The following is a 12732-nucleotide window of genomic DNA, read 5'->3' as shown; positions in this document are numbered from 1 at the left end:
GGCGGTTTTAAAGAAGACCTTTGCGAGGAACATCTGTTTCTTTCCCCAGGAACTATCGGATGAGATAGAAGATTACACCCACCGTTTCAACACCGAAGATCAAGTCGAGTGGAACCTTGTCCTACAAGAAGTGGCCGCGTTCGTTGAGGTAAGATCTACAGAGATCCCAACCACTGTCGTCATTGGGTTTTGTTTTGTTTTTAACAAAAATTCTGCTCATCCAGACTCCGAATCGGCTGGGGTTATTTTTTCCCCGCCCGATCATTTTGATCTGTTGGGTGAAGAAAAGAAACGGAAGGTTCTTTTTTACGAATGTGCTTTTTCAAGAATTTCTTTTTCTCGGCGGGCAAAATGAAAAACCTGGCTTGGTTGGTTGGATCTTAAAAAGGGACTTTGAAGCCCACTGCCAGAATTAGAGAGGGGCTTCACTAGCAGCAGTGGCTCTTCCGTCCCAAGAACCGGCCCATAGATTTCCACTGCTCTCCTCTCCTCTGCCACATCTATTCATCTCCACCCCCTGCCTTTTATCCCCAGAGCTAGGGTCGGGCTTTGCTGGCAGCAGTGGCTCTTCCGTCCCAAGGACCGGCCCATAGATTTCCACTGCTCTCCTCTCCTCTGCCTTCCTTTGCATCTGAGCGTCAGGCACTGGGCCCAGCTGTTCCTCCTCTTCCTCATCAGCCACCTCCAGACCTGGGGGCTGTTGACTCTCCATCTGAGGGCTGACAGATGTCCCAGGCTCTGTCTCTGCCTCTGTCTCTCTCTGTCTCTCTGTCTCTCTGATAGCTCCATTCCCTCTTCCCCCTTGGAGCTCTCAGGTTGCCTTGATGATGACCCTGACTTCCATGCCTCCTCCTCTGATTCAGCTGCGGGACTGGCCGCAACAGGGGCTCAGTTGTGGTCGTAAGGCGAGGATCACCTTAGAAATCAGCACGGCCAATGTGTCTTTCCGTAGAAGTGATCCTCTGTATGGAAAGACAGATTGGCTGTGCTGATTTCTACTCCTTTATCACATGTCTCATCTCTTAAGCTGAATCTGTTGGGAATTGGTCCTTCAGGCTTTTCACCATCTCGGTCTTCTTTCTAGGCAGACCCAGTCATGGTCTTGAACGATGACAACACTCTGGTCATCCTGTCCAACCGCCTGTCTGAAACTGGAGCCCCTCTGCTGGAACAAGGCATGATTGTGGGGCAGTTAATGCTGGCCGACGCCCTCATTATTGGCAATTGCAACAATCAGGTGAGTTTCCCCCCCCTTCCCCCGTGCCTGCGTATGTCACCGTACGTCGCTGTGACGGAATGGACGTTGGCTGGTCTATACCCAGTCCTCGACTGGGGTGAAAAAGTTGAAAAAAAGGGGACAGAACCGTTTTCCACTGAACGACCGTTGCAGCGTCCCATCTCCCTCCTCCCCCGCCCCGCAGTTCATTTGATCCAAATTCGGGGTCTTGGCCACTGGCTCGTATTTCTGACGGGGGTCACGTGATTCCCCACTTGTGGCCTTCTGAGACGGCCTTCCGACCGAATTTGGATCACGTGACTGTGGGGGGAAGCTGCAGCGGTGTGAAAAAACACTCGCCCTCCCTCAGTCTCTTTTCCTCAGTGCCGTTCCATGGTGGGTGACAGGCGGTACGCTCCGTGGTCATAAATCAAGGGCTATTTGTGTCTTTCCGTCCCCCCAACCTTTTGGCTTTTTAGACGTTTCCTCAGCTGTGGTGATTCTCAGCCGTCTGGGAGGTCCCGGTTGCCCCAAAGCTGCGTTTTCAAAAGGCAACTGGACTTTCCTCCTTTTTTTTTTCTCTGAAGAGGTTTCGCTTCTCATCCAAGGAGGCTTCTTCAGTTCTGGGGAAGCAAAACGTCTTCCGGAGAAAAACGAAGTCCAGTTGCTTTTTTGTGAAGAAACAGCTTTGGGACACGGTGCTCAGATGCTCTTCTCCTGCCTTCTGCCGGTCCTTTCACACAAGACCTGAACCGTCCCACATTTTGTGGGCAGGGCAATGTCTCAAGCTCAAGGGAACACGGTGGCTCAGTGGCTAAGACCCTGAGCGTGTCGATCAGAAAGGTCGGCAGTTTGGCGGTTCGAATCCCTGGCGCTGCGTAACAGAGTGAGCTCCTATGACTTGTCCCAGCTTCTGCAAACCTAGCAGTTCGAAAGCATGTCAAAAATGCAAGTAGAAAAATAGGAACCACCTTTGGTGGGAAGGGAACAGCATTCCATGCGCCTTTGGCGTTGAGTCATGCCGTCCACATGACCACGGAGACGTCTTGGGACAATGCTGGCTCTCCGGCTTTGAAACGGAGAGTCGGGAACGGCTTGCACATATATGCAAGGGGAACCTTTACCTTTAATGTCTCAAGCAGCGTAGCTGATTTTCAGGGCACAAAGCGTTAACCCCCTTGGTGTAAAGTGCCCCCTGGTTCTTTGGTAGGTGAAGTTTAGTGAACTGACAATCGACATGTTCCGGATGCTGCAGGCGTTGGAGAGGGAGCCCATGAACCTGGCTACGCAGATGAACAAGCCGGGGCTGCAGGCAAGTCTCCCGTGGAATACTGTCACGCTTTTGGCTTTCCGTGGAATTGGGGGTTGGCGGTGTGGCAGGGCGCTTTAGAGCTCTCAGCCCGAGGCTGGCAGGTATTCCTCTCCCAAGGATCCTGTCTCAGTCCGATTTATGCCTCCCACGATTCCTCCAGGAATGCTCAGGGCTGGGGGGGGGGGGCATTTCTGTAGGCAACGCCAAGCTGGATCAAAGAAAGCCAAGTCTCTTCTGAAGAAACCAACAACGTGGCACTTCTTTAAGGAGGGGCCTTTCTGTCTTCCGCAGGAGACCACCGAAAAGCCAGCCAGGAGAGAAAATCCTCACAAATACTTGTTGTACAAGCCAACTTTCAGCCAGCTGTACACCTTCCTTGCGGCATCATTTAAGGTTTGTGAAGCAGAGGCGAGGCCAGTCCCAACTTCCGACGGGAGGTTAAACCTCACCTCTTCCCTACTGGAGGCAGCAATAAGGGAGGTCAATAAGTGGTGTTCCGAGAAGGCGATGGCGACCCTGGATAGGAAACGGGCAGGCTGAGGACGTTACCTAGTTGGGTCATGAAACATCTGCTTGAAAACCACCAAGCTCAGGAAGGACCAAGGACCCCCTCCACACAGACACACAGTTCAACCCTGAGCTTCTAATATTTCCCTCTGTGGATACAAATAGACTCCAGGAGGGTTTTACAGCAAGAATTCTTTTGACTTGAGGGAATTAGCTTGGGGGTGGGTGAGGGGGGTGAGGTAGTTTGTTCCCCCCTAGATTTATCTGTTTGGGTTTGGGTTAACCTCTGACAACAGATCTTCAAACATGTCTCTCTTCCCAAATCTTCCTGACTCCCCCCCCTCCTTCCCTCCCTCCCTCCCCCTCTCCCTCCCTTTTCTCTTTCCCATCTTGATATGGCAATCAACCTTCCTTCCTTTCACCTCTCTTTCCTCCCTCCCTTCCCCTTCCTCCCTTCCGTCCTTCCTTCCCCCCCTCCCCCCATCCTACACTCTTTCCAATCTTGGTATGGCAATCAACCTTCCTTCCTTCTATCCTTCCTTCCTTCCACCTCTCTTTCCTCCCTCCCTTCCCCCTTCCTTCCTTCCTTCCTTCCTTCCTTCCTTCCTTCCTTCCTTCCTTCCCTCCCTCCCTCCCACCCTACACTCTTTCCAATCGTGGTATGGCAATCAACCTTCCTTCCTTCTTCCTTCCTTTCTTCCACCTCTCTTTCCTTCCTCCCTCCCTCCCTTCCCCCTTCCTACCTTCCTTCCTTCTCTCCCTCCCTCCCACCCTACATTCTTTCCAATCGTGGTATGGCAATCAACCTTCCTTCCTTCCACCTCTCTTTCCTCCCTCCCTTCCCCCTTCCTTCCTTCTCTCCCTCCCTCCCACCCTACACTCTTTCCAATCGTGGTATGGCAATCAACCTTCCTTCCTTCCACCTCTCTTTCCTCCTTCCCTCCCTCCCTCCATTCCTTCCTTCCCTCCCTCCCACCCTATTTTCTTTCCAATCTTGGTATGGTAATCAACCTTCCTTCCTTCCTTCCTTCCTTCTCTCTTTCCACCTTCCCTCCCACCTTTCCTCCCTCAATCTTCCCCTTCCTTCCTCCCTCTTCTCCTTCCTCCCTCCCTCCCTCCTTCCCTTCCTCCCTCCCTCCCCCCTCTCTCTTCTGGTCTCTCTTTCAGGAGCTGCCTGCCAATAGCGTGCTGTTGATCTACTTGTCAGCCACCGGGGTCTTCCCTTCAGGTCGTTCGGATAGTGAAGGTACAAATAAAGGAATGCTCCCTGTCGTGAACAGGGCTTGAATTCTCTTTATGGTTCAAGGATGGCAAGGTGGCCTCCACCCTCACCCTAAGCCTGATCTCCGGAGAAGCTGAGGTTCTCCTCCATTGGGTGGGTCTTCCAACTCTTTGGGCCATACCATTCAGAGTCCAGAAGAGCGTGGCCTCATGCTGGTCCTTTCCAGTTTCAACACACTCCCTTCCGTTGGGGTAAAGACCCCCGCTGGAAGTCTTCTCACCCTACCACTGATGGGTCATGTCAACCAGGGACGTGTCCATCTGGAGAAGAAGGGTTTGAAGAAGCCACCTCACAAATGACTGGTTTTCTTTTGAAACTTGGCTTGAGGCTCATGAATCAATTAGGGCATCTTTCGGAAGCCTGACAGCTCCGGAGCTTCCAGTAGAACATCCAGTGGAGAGTAATGAAGCAGAGATGTTCTTATGGGCTATTGTGGATCGTACCACCTAGCCTGGAAAGCGTCCAAAATTCTGATGTTTTTCTGCTTTACCTGGCCTGGGTTTTTTTGGGGGGGACCTTTAACAGCTTTCCAACCTGGTCTTGGGGTGACGTGGCAGCTGCTTGTCGTGACAATTCAAGCCTTTCTCATGACCTTGGTACTTTCCCTCCTCCAATCCTCACTTCTTGTGTCCTTCCTTGGTCAAAGGACTATCTGTGGCTTACCTCCTCCCCTCCCAGCTCCTCCTCCTCCTTCCCCACCACCCCCTTTTTTTTAAAAAAAAAAATGTGCTGGTGAATCCTTGGAGGAAATTAGGATCTGGAGGAATCAGGTCTGCCCACCCCCCACCCCACTCCCTGGACATTGATGTGGCACCCACCTTCATTCCATCCCGTTTGGGACTTTGCATTCCTTTATAAAACGCATGCTTTGTTACACCTTCCTTGCATGGATCATCAACTTTTCCAGAGTCTTCTCTCTCCCCCATTTCTCCCGACCCCCAAAACCCTATAAAACGATGAGGCGTTAAAAGGTTGTGGGTCCCGCGGCCTTCCCCAAAATAGCTTTGGAAAAGCTGCTAACGGGATTTGCGGTGTGTAGTTTCGTGCTGGCTCGGCTTTGTCTCCCGCTAGAGCAAGGGGTTGGGCTGGGCGACCTCCAAGGTCCCTTCCAACTCTGTTCTCCTGCCCTGTTCTCTCGTTGTCTATGTTTTGTGAGGTCCTATCTCTGATTGTTGATGCTCTCTGCCTCTAACTTTGGGGAAGCTTTTGGGATGTCCACCTTGTGGGACTCTTCAGTAGACGGAGAACTGTAGCTCAAGGACATCCAAAACTGTAGGTGCCATTTCTCATCTCTTAAGACCCCCAAAAGGGATGCGGCGGCTCAGTGGCTTGAGACGCTGAGTTTGTCGATCAGAAAAAGTCGGACGTTCAGCGGTTTGAATCCCTAGCGCCGCATAACGGAGTGAGCTCCCGTGACTTGTCCCAGCTTCTGCCAACCTAGCAGTTCGAAAGCACGTAAAAAACACAAGTAGAAAAATAGGCACCACCTTTGGTGGGAGGGTAACAGCTTTCCATGCACCTTCGGCGTTGAGTCATGCCAGCCACATGACCACGGAGACGTCTTCAGGCAGCGCTGGCTCTTCGGCTTTGAAACGGAGATGAGCACCGTCCCCTAGAGTCAGGAACGATTAGCACAGATGTGCGAGGGGAACCTTTACCTTAAGACGCAAGTCTTAAAAACATAGGAAGAACGGTTGCAGGAACTGGGTATGTCTAGTTTAATGAAAAGAAGGACTAGGGGAGACATGATAGCAGTCTTCCAATATCTCAGGGGCTGCCCCAAAGAAGAGGGAGTCAAGCTATTCTCCAAAGCACCTGAGGGCAGGACAAGAAGCAATGGGTGGAAACTAATCAAGGAGAGAAGCAACTTAGAACTGAGGAGAAATTTTCTGACAGTTAGGACAATTAATCAGTGGAACAACTTGCCTCCAGAAGTTGTGAATGCTCCAACACTGGACATTTTTTAAGAAGATGTTGGATATCCATTTGTCTGAAGTGGTGTAGGTTTTCCTGCCTAGGCAGGGGGTTGGACTAGAAGACCTCCAAGGTCCCTTCCAATTCTGTTATTCTATTCTATTCTAAGTATTAGAGAAGTTTCTGCTCACCTTGGTCTCTGCTTCTTTAGACTTTGATTTAGAAACGTATGTCACACCAAGCTTTGGTCTGTAAGAAAACCCCAATGAATCATGCCTTGGCTTGATAGTCCCGTAGGAACATATCCCAACGTAGAAGATCCTTCTACTGTGCGCTGCTTTGAGGAGTCCCCCAGTCAGGCCCTCCAGTGGAGAAGGGGGCATATAAGCCAGCATCTAACACTGATTTTTAGAATTGTCTTTCCCACCCAACTCGGTTGGGCGTGAACAAAGTGGCCTCCGTTTGGGTTATTCAAAACATACAGGCAGTCCTTAACTTACGGCCACGATGGGCCCCCAAATCTCTGCTTTTGAGACAATTTGTGAAATACATTTTGCCACGTTTTTACGAATTTTCCTGCCTCAGCCGCAGGCGATACGTTAAGTCACCTGGGTGTTAAATGAACCTGGACTTTGTTTGTGTGTGTGGGATATCACACGACCCCTGGAATTGCAACCGTTGTGTCTGAATTTCGATCCCAGGATCATGCCATGAAAAGAGGTCATAAGTCACATTTTTCAGTGCCATTGTAACTTCAAACGGCCACTAAGCGAACTGCTGTAAGTCGAGGACTACCTGCAAACAACATATTCACCCTTTCAGCCTCTTAACTTCCAAACAGTTCTGTGCTTCTCAAACCTGCCGGCCTTAAGACGGATGGTTTCAAGCCAAGGTTTGTTGCCCAGCTGGTCATCTCTAAACTCTTTCAACTCCTGTCGAAATTCTTTCTCCTGGAAGCTTTGGGCTCCTTACATTCTGTGTTTAGCTCATGGCCAAGCCAGCCGCTCTCCTTACCTCCCATTTGCTCCCTGCAGGTCCGTACGATTTCGGGGGTGTCTTGACGAATAGCAACCGGGATATCATCAACGGGGACGGAATCCACAAACGGAACCAGTTGTATAAGGAAATGCACTGGTAAGTTGCTTGTTGCTGGGGAACCGGTCATCCTCTGTGAGACCGATGGCTGTAGACATCTTAGGACCGGATGCCAGGGTTCCAAGTAGCACACCTGTCAGCCTCTGCTTCGCTTACTTGCTATCGGCTGCCATAGAAACGGGGAGGGAGGGGGCATGGTATTTGGAATGGGAATAAATGGGACAGGAGGTGATATGGAAAAGGGAGTTTTCTTCTCACCATCTTCTCCGCATGCTGGTGGCCGGTGTTCGGACCTGGTCAAGGCCAACCATCCTGCATACCAACATGATGACGCCTTTTGGAGATGCAGTCCACATGACACCAAAGGGAGTTGCAGATTGGACACTGGGGTGGGGTTGTTGGAGGGAGGAGGCTGGGTTATCGTTTGATATGTACCTGTTCGCGCCTTCCTGGCTCAGATCTTGCTTTACTTTCGCTGCTATCTTTTCATAACCAGTAAAAGTCTTTTAATTCCACGAACAATGGAGTTGGGAGTTTTCTTTCTTGGTTATTGATGGAGGCACGCCTGACATCAAGCAAGATCTGAGCCAGAAAGGTGCGAACAAGTACATATCAAATGATAACCCAGCCCTCTCCCTCCAACGACTTCACCCCAGTGTCCAATCGCCTGACAACACCCAAACTCCGAGGCGGGTGATTTCCTCAAAGAATAGGTTTATTGGATTTGTCGTATTGGCACGGGCTGGTGGAAAACCAACTCTGAACATTCCCGCGGTTTTCACCTACCGTATTTTTCAGAGTATAAGAAGCACTGGAGTATAAGACGCACCGAGATTTTGAAGAGGCAAATCCTTCTCTTTCTTTCCTCCTTTTAACCATGTCCTCTTAGTCTCTCAGGAACTTCGTTTCTCTTAATGGTCTTTTCTCTCCATCCATGCACTTAGCCTTTTCTTTTTCTTGATCTTAACTTGCCACAGTTGTTAAGCAAGTCGTTGCACGTGTTAAAGTCAGTAACAGGGTTATTAAGCGAATCTCCATTGGCTTTGCTTGTGAGAAGCAAAAGCGGATCCTGTGATTCCTAGAGGTAAGGATGCGGAAGGATCTTACACATTCTGGATTTTCCACCTCCCTTTTTTTTCCCTTCCAGCTTGCACCCTGGTGATCTCTATCCTTTCACCAGGAAGCCTCTGTTCGTCATAGTGGATTCATCGAACAGCGTCGCCTACAAGGTAAGTCTGTTTAGAGTTACTAGTCCTCTTCAGCCTATTATCCAGGGATAATGTTGAGCTTACTTAGGGAATGGAATGAAGAGGCCAAGAGGAGGAAATTAGCTTAAGGTTTGAGAAATATTTCTTGGGATCCAGCCCTTAAAGTTGCAAATGAGGAATTGATGGATTGGCCTGTTGCTAATTGCTAGAATTGGGCAACTGAGCTGGCCGGGTTCAACAGAGCACTTTTTGGCAGCCGTTGTTTAGTTATGTCCACAATTTCGTATTTTCTTCTTTTTGCTAAGGCCAGCAATTCTACCCTGGCTGCTATTTTGCACGGACCTGCAGACCGGAATTTTCTCCCCCCAAGCTCTTCAACTCATAAATCGTCTTGCGCTACCTCTGCTCAGACAGGAGCAATGTGCTTAATCAGCACATTGCTAAAAGATGGGGGTGAAAGAGAGAGAGAGAGAGAGGAGAAAAAGAGAGAAAGAAAGAGGGGGGAGAAAGAAAGAGAGAATGGAGAAAGAGAGAAAGAAAAGAAAGGGGGAGAGAGAAAGAGAGAAGAGAGAGAGAAAGGGAAAAGAGAAAGAAAGAGAAGAGAAAGAAGGGGAGAGAAGGAATGAGAGTGAGAGGGGGAAAGAAAGGGAGAAGAAAGAGAGGAGAAAGACAAGAGAGAGAGAAAGGAAAAGAAAAAGAAAAGAGAGAAAGAGAAAAGAAAGAGAAGAGAGAAAGGGAAAGGGAATGAGAGCGAGGGGGGAAAGAGAAAGAGAAAAAGACAAAAGCGAATGAGAAAAGTGAAAGAAGACAAAGAGAAAGAAAGAAAGAGAAGAGAGAAGGAAAGGGAGAGAACGAATGAGAGTGAGATGGGGGAAGAAAGAGGGAGGAGAAAGAGAAGAGAGAGAAAGAAAAAGAAAAGAGAAAGAGAAAAGAGAAGAGAGAAAGGGAAAGAGGGAATGAGAGCGAGGGTGGAGAGAGAAAGAGGGAGAAAGAAAGAGAGAAGAAGACAGAGAAAAAGACAAAGAGAGAATGAGAAAAGAGAAAGAAAGAAGAGAAAGTGGGAGAGAAAGAAAGAAAAGGGAGAAAAAGAAAGGGAGAGGGAATGAGAGCAAGAGAGGGGGTGGAGAAAGAGAGAAAGAAAGAAAAAATGGAAAAAGAAAAGAGAGACAGAGAAAAGAGAGAAAAAGAGAAAAGGAGAGAGGGAATGAGAGAGAGAAAGAGAGAAAGGAATAGTGTTGTTTTATAGGTTAGTTCCTCAATACCAGGCAGGAAAATACAAAGCTGGTGTAGTTACTACCTGGTACCCAGGTAATCCTCAACTTGCAACCATTTGTTTAGTAAACGTTTGAAGCCACAATAGCTGTTTTGCACGGGACCTAAATTCTGCGCTCAAATGCGGTCGTAAGTCGGGGACCGCCTCTATTCTCGCCCCCCTCCCTTGGGGTTTACCACCTGCTAAAATTCACAGCATTCTCCCCTAACATTCCTGCCGCGAGGAATACGTTAAGAAGAAGAACTTCTTAATTTGGCTTCTCAGCATGTCCCTCCCACGCTGGGAGAAACATCCTGTTGTGTCCTCCATATGATTTCCGGATGCACAATTCACTGATTCCTGGATCCGACCGATCGAACACATGCTTCTAGAACTGGCGGTGTGGATTTAATTAAAAATACCTTTTTATTTCTTTTTATTATTATTACCCGTGTATCCCTAAGAATAAGACAGAGTCTTATTTTCTTTTGACCCCCCTGAAATAAGCACTTGGCCTTATTTTCGGGGAGGTCTTATTATTTTTGAGGTGCAGGAGGCGGCGAGCGTGGCCACCTCATGGCTGCTGCTGTGTTGCAATATTTTGGGGGAGGGCTTATTTTAGCGCATGCGCTCAAAAGCCCCGTTGGGCTTATTACCCGGGAGAGGTCTTGTTTTCGGGAAACAGGGTAGAATGTGCAGAAATGGATAGACTAACATTCGAAGTTAAGGAGAAGGAAGAAACCGAATACTTTTTAACGTGGGATTTGTTCTATCAATGGCTAATCAGCCGAAACAGAAGTTAGACACTTAAAAGCATAAGGAAATGATTAACTAGATTGAAGGTTTATTAAAATGGATAAGCAAATATTATTAGTATTATGTGATTGTCATTAATCTTATGAATATTATTGTTATCATTACTATTTCTCAAAAAGAACAACACACTGTTCATATAGACATTGAATGTTTATGTTTAATATTAAAAATAATAATAGTAAAAAACAATCCGCTCAAGAAGCAAGATATTTTCTTTTTGCTGAGTGGTTCTTCCCCCATCTGCTTTCTTTTCCATTTTCTTTTCCTTTCCATTTTCTTTTCCTTTCCATTTTCTTTTCCTTCCATTTTCTTTTCATTTTCTTTTCCTTTCCATTTTCGGGGAGGTCTTATTATTTTTGAGGTGCAGGAGGCGGTGAGCGTGGCCACCTCATGGCTGCTGCTGTGTTGCGATATTTTCAGGGAGGGCTTATTTTAGTGCATCCACTCAAAAGTCAGATTGGACTTATTATCTCGGGGAAGACTTATTTTCAGGGTACCATTAAGAGCGGAACTGTCTCCGAGACGCCTTTTTCTGCTTCCCTTCTAGAATTTCACCAACTTGTTCGGGCAGCCGCTGGTCTGCTTGCTTTCTCCAACCACATATCCAAAAGCGTTGCAAGGTAGGCAGTCATGGGATCGTGAGGGGGGGGGGTTGGGCTGGGAAGCTGTTTACAGGCAGTCCTCGACTTACGACAGTCCATTTTAGCGACAGTTTGAAGTTACGACAGCACTGAAAAAAACCAGAAGCGTTTTTTTCAGACTTACGGCCGTTGCAGTTGCACCCCCCCCCCACAGTCACTTGATCCAAATTCAGACGCGTGGCCATGGACTCATATTTATGACGGGTTGCAGCGTCCCCAGGGTGTGTGTGTCTGTGTGTCTCGGAAACACCAGATTCGCTTCACAACTAGGCTATTAACTTAACCGCTGCTGGGATTGGCTTAAGGACTGTGGAAAGAAAGGTGGTAAAATGGGGCAAAACTCCCTTAACAACTAACTGCCTCGCTTAGCAACAATTGTTGGCTCCATCGTGGTCGTAAGCTGAGGACTATCTGTGCTTCCAGTTTCGGGCAAATCTCTCTCTCTCTCTCTCCATATATAAATATATCCATTGTGGTCAGTGAATTTGCTTAATGGCCGCCATGTTCACAGGTCACAAAATCCGGCACGGGCTTAATGACAGTTGTAAGTCAAGGATTACTTGTAATGCACTGATGATGTTACCCAGTCAGGCAATGAGACCTTGGCAAGCAGCCAGCTGCTCAGCTCAGCATGAAGAATGAATGCTGAGTCTACCCATTCATTCAAGCCTGATCTCTTATGTAAAATTATAGTAGAAAGTGTAAGGTTTGAGAATACGCTGAGACCCATAGAAGTTTGAGAAAACACCCAAGACACAATGAGCCAAATATGAGACTTAAACGGAGGCTTGAATAACGATCAGTGTTTAATCTTTGATCAAAGTTTAAAGACATGAGGGTCAGAGAAGGTGTAGCTCCTTTTTACACAGTTAGAGACGTCACAGAATAACATCCTGGCTTTACAATACTCCTCGCTAGCCTTATCAGCATTATCTCTTTCCTCTGTTCCCAGGATTGGCCATTTGGCCCCCTGTTGTGAAGGGCACAGATCAAAAGTGAGATACCTTCTCAGGCAGAAGGGGGACATATCAAAGGTGTCAGTTTTTATAGCTCTTTACAGCTCCATTCCGGGATACGTTCTATGCTCATAGATTGCAGATTGATAAGAGTTCAAATGGCAAGGATGACAGGTTTTGACATTGGCCAGGTAGTCTACAGACCCTAGTAACAGAAAGTCAGTTGCAGGGAACGAAAGACACTTACAGCAGGCAAGCATATACATTACAAATACAAGGCATAATATATGTGTGTTACAGAAAACAAATGTTTCTACTAAAACCAACAAGCTTGTATCCTTATTACTATTCCCCCTCAAAGGAAATCGGGGTGCTTACTTTAACCCTAACGAGGTTGCTCTTTCGGGGAGACCCGAGTGACGGACGATCTGTGACGCCGAGAAATAAGACGTTGCATTAAAGAGGCCAGGATATTGGGATGAAATTTAGAAAGGGAAGAGCTCTAACTAAAGCAAGGGGCATCTTTTCTTGCT

The 12732-nt window shown here is 47.9% G+C and overlaps 1 protein-coding gene and 1 long non-coding RNA gene across 8 annotated transcripts in view; one reads left to right on the top strand and one right to left on the bottom strand.

The window, feature by feature from the left end:
* LOC309399485 overlaps positions 1–12732 on the bottom strand; it is a 338217-nt gene that overhangs the window by 20930 nt on the left and 304555 nt on the right. The gene's annotated exons all lie outside the window — the stretch shown is intronic.
* Positions 1–12732, top strand: part of SCAI (suppressor of cancer cell invasion) — a 36199-nt gene that overhangs the window by 16695 nt on the left and 6772 nt on the right. For all 7 annotated transcript variants that reach the window (XR_014176517.1, XM_081967266.1, XM_081967268.1 and 4 more), the window contains exons 8-15: positions 50–148; positions 1085–1237; positions 2427–2528; positions 2820–2921; positions 4203–4281; positions 7266–7365; positions 8474–8555; positions 11150–11222. Coding sequence is in view for 6 of the 7 variants with exons in the window: in XM_081967266.1 (XP_081823392.1) it covers positions 50–148; positions 1085–1237; positions 2427–2528; positions 2820–2921; positions 4203–4281; positions 7266–7365; positions 8474–8555; positions 11150–11222 (790 nt within the window). In the remaining variant the exon portion in view is untranslated. The remainder of the gene's footprint in view (positions 1–49; positions 149–1084; positions 1238–2426; positions 2529–2819; positions 2922–4202; positions 4282–7265; positions 7366–8473; positions 8556–11149; positions 11223–12732) is intronic.

The sequence above is a fragment of the Natrix helvetica genome (genome assembly GCF_964273705.1).
Source record: "Natrix helvetica genome assembly, chromosome: 15".
In the NCBI taxonomy this organism is placed as follows: domain Eukaryota; kingdom Metazoa; phylum Chordata; class Lepidosauria; order Squamata; family Natricidae; genus Natrix; species Natrix helvetica.
This window is presented reverse-complemented; position numbering and strand designations above follow the sequence as displayed.